At 47.5% G+C, this 6884-nt stretch overlaps 1 protein-coding gene across 1 annotated transcript in view; it reads left to right on the top strand.

The window, feature by feature from the left end:
• The first annotated feature begins 733 nt into the window (after window positions 1–733).
• IQCA1 (IQ motif containing with AAA domain 1) overlaps window positions 734–6884 on the top strand; it is a 170513-nt gene continuing 164362 nt past the window's right edge. The window contains exon 1 of the mRNA XM_004262558.3: window positions 734–1096. Within this exon, the coding sequence (XP_004262606.1) occupies window positions 1086–1096 (11 nt within the window). The 5' untranslated portion in view covers window positions 734–1085. The remainder of the gene's footprint in view (window positions 1097–6884) is intronic.

The following is a 6884-nucleotide window of genomic DNA, read 5'->3' as shown; positions in this document are numbered from 1 at the left end:
AATTTTTTGTTTGGCTCTCCTTTTCTTTTCCTTTTTTTCTTTCTTTCTTTTTTTTTCCTTTTACTATTCTTTTGTTCATTTCATTAGTAATTGTGGGAGAAGGGTTGTGTGATCCAGATTTATTCTGTCCTTTTTACGTGTTTGCCCTCTATATACTCTTTCAAGTGCATTAGTTCTAAAAATGTTCCACTAGAAATTGCAGATTATAAAATATGCAAATAAACCTCAACAGTTACCAAAGATGATGAAAGAAGAACAATGCACACAAACACAGTGACTTGCTAATAACATCCACACGGCATCTTGCATTTACAACGCACTGTCGCCGTATTTCATTTTCATTTAGCCCCAGAAGGGCAGCATCTGCATCTGCCCTGCACCCCCAGAACCTAAGTCTGCGCTAGCCCAGAGTAGATACACAGTAAGGTTTCGAAGGAACGAATGACTGTTACCCCACTTTACAGATGGGAAGACTGGGGCTACCATCATTAAGGACCTCGCCCAAGGCGACATATCTGAAGGTGGATGAAAATGGGCAAACGGGAAAGCGGAACAACGGCGTGGAGGACAACGAGCGGGTGGACAGGACCCGGGGCCAATCCCGCGGAACGCTGGGCGGGTCCTCCGGGAGGCGGGTACTACGCGTGGTTCCTGCGAGGATCGCCGGTCTTCGGCAGGCGCGGTTGCCAGGGAAACAGCAGGAGGCGGCGCAGGCGCCTAGCGCGAAGGGGGCGGGAGCGCGCCGGCGGAGCGGACCCGCGCTGCTCAGGCGTAGCGTCCGTAGCTAGGTTCCGCCTCGCGCCTTCTCACTGCCGGGCCACAGTAAGGTTCCGGAGCCTGGGGGTCTAGACGAGGAGGCTCGAATCCCCCTCTCGGCGGCTGCGCGCCTCCCTGCCAATCGCCTTTCCCTTCCCATCGCCTTTCCCTTCCCGAACTGAAAAGATATCCCCAACCCCAGTCCCTCCCTCCAGAAAGAACTTACCCCAACGCCCTCTGGGTGTGTCCCGACCCCTGAAGCCAGCCGCCCTTCAGAGGACAACAGAAGAGCTTCCCAGCGGGCGAGGGAAAGAGGGAAAGTAGCCAGCATGTCGAACGCGTAAGTGATGGGCCGCCCAGCCATAGCCATGGGGTGGGCTTCTCTGACAAAAAGATAGCCTGCTGTGCTTCTTTTCTGTTTCTTTCCTCCCCCACCTCTTCTTTTTGCAGTTTTAGCAAGTAAACATACACCTCAGCAGAGAGCATCAGCTTCTGTGGACAGGGAATGCCATACACTTAGACCTGCCAACTCCCCAGGTGCTATCCCTGCCCCACATAGAGATGAGCTCCTCCAGGCCCAATGCTTATGCCCGCTAAGCCCTTGTGGATGTATTTTTGAGGAAGCAGTGTCTATGTTCAGTTCATTGCCTGCTTTTTTGTTAATCTAACCCAGTAACATACAGTGCTTTGTGAAAACACCCAGGTCCCGATATTTAAGAAAGATCTTGAGGAAGCTTTATTGTACCACGTTGCTTTTCACCAAGAAACGCCAGTCAGGTGGCAGTGGCACCAAAGAGTATTCACCCAGCACTGTGCCGTTTACACAGCACCAGCCCAGCAGTTATTTCATAATGGTCACCTCAAACATCTATTATAGTGCTGACTCGGCAGGCACAGTTCTGAGTGCTTGACTATAGTAACTCATGACTCCCCTGTAGTGTAAGAGCCTTTAATATTATTTCCATCTTACAGATGACGACTTAGGCACAAAGAAGCTAAGTAGTTCATACACAGCAAGGACACGGTGTCAACCAGGCACTGCAGCTCCAACCTGCATTCCAGCTCTCAGTAACCCTGTTTTCCAGGCCAAGAAATAAGAGCAGCGAGGCTAAGGGCTTGCCGGGCTTTGCGGGTGGGGGAGATCAGGAGTTCAGCTCTGGACGTGTTGAGTTTGAAGTGCCTGTTGGACATCAAGTGGACACAAGTAGACAGTTGAATTCAGATGAGAGGGCTGTGTATGAAATATAAATTCGACAGCTGTTGGCATAGACAGTCTTTATGAGACATGGGATGAGTGTAGACAGAAGAGAGAACAGGTCCAAGGACTAAGACTTGGTCATCCAATGGCAAGAGATGGAGGAGGTGAGACCAGCGAAGGAACCAAAGGAGTGATCATTGAGAAGGAAACAAGGTTGTGGTGCCTTGGAAGCCAGGAGAAAAAGTAGAGTTTCTTGGAGGAGGGAGTAACAGACTCTGTCAAATGCTGCAAGACAAGCCCGATGAGAGCTGAGAATTGACCATGGATTTAGCAGTGTGGAGTCCAGCGGTGACCTTGACCTTCGGGGGTGATGGAGTGGAAAGATGGACTGGAATGAATGTAGGAGAGAGGAAGAGGAGAGAAATCATAGACAGCACAGCACTGGCTTTTTAAAGGCATTTCGCTGTAGCTGGTGGCAAGGGAAATGGGGTCCAGAGAAAGAATTTTTTAAGATAGGAAACAATAGCCTATTTGTTTGCTGAAGGGAATGGCCAGTATAAATGAAGCGGGATGACATGGGAGGAGGAAGGAGAAGTGGGGTGACATCCTTGCTAGTGGGGACACGGGCCCCAGCAGACACAGAGAGGAGCTCAGGTGGTTTATGGCGGGAAGATGAGGCAGGGTAGAGGCTGTTTGATAAAGATGCTGTTCGGTGGGTAGACGTCCTGGTGGGGCCTGGAAAGATGATGTAGATGGTAGACGGTGGTGATGCTGAGGGGCCGAGGGTGGTACCCTCTGATGAAATGAGGTTGCAAACCAGGGAGTGTCGGGGGTGGGAGGGAGAATGGTCTGGAGGTGGCTTAGGAGCCAGGATCTGGCCCCACTCCGTGCTGTGGTCCGAGGGCTCTGGGACGGAGGGACGGCTGCAGGAGAGGCTGTGTTCTGAGGGGAGAGCCAGGCCTCCCTTAGAGCAAGAATGCCAAGGAATATTCCAGAAACAGTACAAACACCTAGATAGTATTGGAAGAATTTGAAGGTTTATCATATATAAAATAACTTGAGAATTCCCATTTTGCAAGATTTTGTATCGAAGTACATGTTTATGTCTGAATATTTAAGTCTTTTTTTCCCCCTCCGCCCACTTACGCATCAACCCTCCATCCCCCAGTTATAGGAAAACTGCCAAGCTGTAGAAATAACAATCTGGTCTTTTTCAACTGTCATATTCAGTCTTCTGCGCCCACAGTCCTTCTAACTTCAATATCTGTAACATTTCTAGGTCATGTGCTGAAGTCTGAAACCAATCACGTACTTTAAAAAAATTCTAAGTGGTCTCAAGGATAAAATACTACCTTCTCTTCATAAGGCACATTTAAAATTTCAAGAACACTTTAACGTCTGTTATCCCATTCCTCAGTAATCCTGTGGGGTGTCCAGGGTAGGTGTCATTATCCAGATTTGCCACTTGAGGAAGTGAAGGTACAAGGTTAAGTGACCCTCCTGAGACCGACTACCTCAAGAGACGGGTTCTGATTTTAAGCTTGGAGCACTTACAGCTTTAAAAACCACCTTGCCATACGCCAGAGAAATAAAAACATAGGTCCACACAAAAACGTGTATTGGAATGCTCATAGCAGCATCATTTACAAGAGCCCAAAGGCAGAAACACCCCATGTGTCCATCTACTGATGAGCAGATAAACAAAATGTGGTAGATACATGCAATGGAACATTATTAGGCAATAAAAAGAAATGAGATAGTGATACACACCACAACACAGTGGGCTTTGGAAAAGTTATTCTGAGTGAAAGGATCCAGTCACAAAGGGCCACCTGTTATATGATTCCACTTATGTGAAATGTCAAGAATAGGCAAATAAATAGAGACAAATTAGATGAGTGGTTGCCAGGGGCTGGGAGGAAGGCGGATAAGGGCAAATAGGGAGTGACTGCTAGCGGGTGTAGGATTTCTCTTTAGAGTGATGAAAATGTACTGAAATCAGAGAAAGGTGAAGGTTGCACAACTCTGTGCATATGCTAAAAAAAAAACCCCACTGAACTGTGCACTTTAAGAGGGTGAGTTTATGGTATGTGAGTTACATCTCCATAATGGTCCTATTGAAACATCACCTTGCCACATTCCGTGTCTCAGATCATCTTCGTGGGCACTGGCTCAGCAGAAGGATGCTGAGACTGTGGCTTTGAGGCAAGGTGGGGCTCAGGCTGGACTGAGGCTTCGAGGGACGTGGAGGCTGCACTGGCTGGGGGTCCAGGGAGCGATAGGGTTGTAACCAGTGGACACACGTGGAGGGGCAGCAAGGCAGCGGGGAAACTGGAAAGCTGAAGCCAGTCTCCAGGGGAGAGGGTAGCAGATGCAGGGTTGCATGCGCACACAGCTACTTAATATGTCCCCGTCAACCAACAAGCTTGCCTGGTCTGTCCAACAAGGGTCCTCCGAAAGACAGCAGGTGAGGAAGAAAGAGGCTGCAGCCCAAATGTCAGGACTTGGAAGGATCAAGCCACCAGGATGGTCTTCGGCCAAAGGTTCCAGTTAGGAGTCAGCTCTGCCCTGGCTCTGGAGGGATTCCTGCCTCTTTAACCCTGGGTAGAAGCCCGGGAGTGCACGGCACTAGGGCAACAAGGCTTCCCCAGGCTGGATCTGCCCCAAAGCAAAGTCTTAAATTCTAGGTGTGTCCCATCCATTCATTTGGCTTTTGTTTCCCCTGGTGGAAGCCTCCTTTACCCAAGATCCCTCGCTAATGATTGGTGTGGGTCTTTATGGGATTCAAGTCACCCCCCTGCACCCTATGGAAGCAGCCTCCGTGGGTGGCATAACACACCTTAATGCTTGCTGGTGCGTTAAATGCTTTGAAGTCTGATAAATACCCTTTATCTTTGATTATCAACTCCACCCCTACATATAGAAATTATCACTAGATTTATTTCCAGGGTCTCCTGGATATTATTACCAAATTCTTGCTCATATTAAATCTGCCTGTCACTCTCAAGAATCTGCTTTCTTTCTATCTGGTCTCTCCAGGCAGGAACAGAGACTGCCTTCTGCCTGTTCCAGTCCTCTGCAGCTAGCATTCCAGAATTTTCTTCAGCTACGTCTTGTGTGGCTCTAGCCATATGTATTCTTGAATGTTTAATGTTCTTGATCAGCACTGCGAATGGGGTTTTGGTTTCCGTATTTTTTCTCTGCATTTAGTTTTGGGGGCTTTTATCTATGTCTCGCAACTCTGCTGTATTAATTGACTTCTTTCTGATTTCCTTGGATTTTGCAGTGGTGCCATTTACAAGCAGTTTCTTTAATCTTTTGTATTGATCCCTTTTCCATCTGTTTCATCCTTTTTGTACTTGTATTTTCTAGCTTTCTGGTGTTTCTCTACGGAAAATATTTATGGTCTCTGGTTTTCAGCATTTTGAAGAGGTTGTCATCGTCAGCCTCTTTGGGGTGTGTGGACAGTATTCTTAATCAGGCATATGCCATAAATTAAATTTATTGAGCATCTTCTTGGCATCTGTGAAAATAATCCACAGTTTTTACTGTCCTGTGCGGTATTTCGTCCAGCTTTCCTGACTCTTGTGAATTTCCCGGGTGACCCCCGCCCCCCTTGGTCAGAGGGAACAATGCTTTTGATCTGGCGCTGTGTTTTGTTTGCTGAGTGGAATTTCAGATCCGAGTTCCAAACAAAATTAGCCTGTAATTTTCTTCTGTAACGTCGTCCTGCCACGTCTAGGCCCTGAGCCCTATTTATTCTACAAAACGAGTGGATTTTCTGTTTTATGGGAACATGTGTCGAGCCTGGTGGCACGTGGGGCCTGCGTCACCTGTCAGGTCAGTGAACGCCTTGGGTCCCTGGCCCCCTCTCAGATGCTGGAAGTCTGGGCTTTGGTAAACTAAGAACCTGCTCAGCTTCTTTGTACCCATTTATCATGCAACGAGTGAGAGGTCCTGGGCTAAGTAGAATTCTAACTTTTTTTTTTTTTTTTTTTGCGGTACACGGGCCTCTCACTGCTGTGGCTTCTCCCATTGCGGAGCACAGGCTCCGGACGTGCAGGCTCAGCGGCCATGGCTCACGGGGCCAGCCGCTCCGCGGCATGTGGGATCTTCCCGGACCAGGGCACGAACCCGCGTCCCCTGCATCGGCAGGCGGACTCAACCACTGCGCCACCAGGGAAGCCCTGGAATTCTAACTTTTGGTAGTAACTTTTCTCTGTTATAATGAAGTTGTCTATCAGAGTGCTCTTTCACTAGCAGTATCTTTAAAATATTGCCAAGTTTGGAGAATCTGGTACTTGAACCGAGGGATGGAGTGCCAGGGGCAATATTTAGCATCCAGCCTCAGTGGGCTGCTGGGAGGGAGGAAGAGTTTCATTTTTAGCTATAAATCTTGGTTTCCTTGTGGTGTCCAGCACTCCTCTGCCCTGGGATTTGTCCTGACAAACTAGAGGCAATAAAGGTTCAGAGCCTGTACTCTGGAGCCTGGCTGCCTGGGTGTAAATCCTGTGTTCAAATCACACAACTTCGGGCAGTAACTTCTCTGTGCCTTGGTTTCCTCATCAGTAAACTGGAGTAATAATAATACCCACCTCATAGGGTTTTGAGAATTACATGAGTTAATATATGTAAAGTACTTAGAACAGTGACTGATATGATGTAAATGTGAGCTATTACCCGTCATCATCACCAGAACCCTAAAGACTTTTCACATCAAGAGCAGCTTTTCACTTTGGGCCAGGAAGATAAAAATCTCCCATCTCTGCTCTAAGCACATAAAAATGATAGAAACAGCAGAAATTAATACAACATTGTATATCAACTATACTTGAATAAAATAATTTTTTTAAAGTATAGAAGTTAGTATAGAAACAGTAACAGATTTAAGTTCCTTTCTTGTTTTATGAGCACTAACATGTCAGTAGGT

This window comes from Orcinus orca, chromosome 7, assembly GCF_937001465.1.
Source record: "Orcinus orca chromosome 7, mOrcOrc1.1, whole genome shotgun sequence".
Taxonomy (NCBI): Eukaryota; Metazoa; Chordata; class Mammalia; order Artiodactyla; family Delphinidae; genus Orcinus; species Orcinus orca.
Note: the sequence above shows the minus strand (reverse complement) of the source record. Positions and strands in the feature narration are given on the sequence as shown.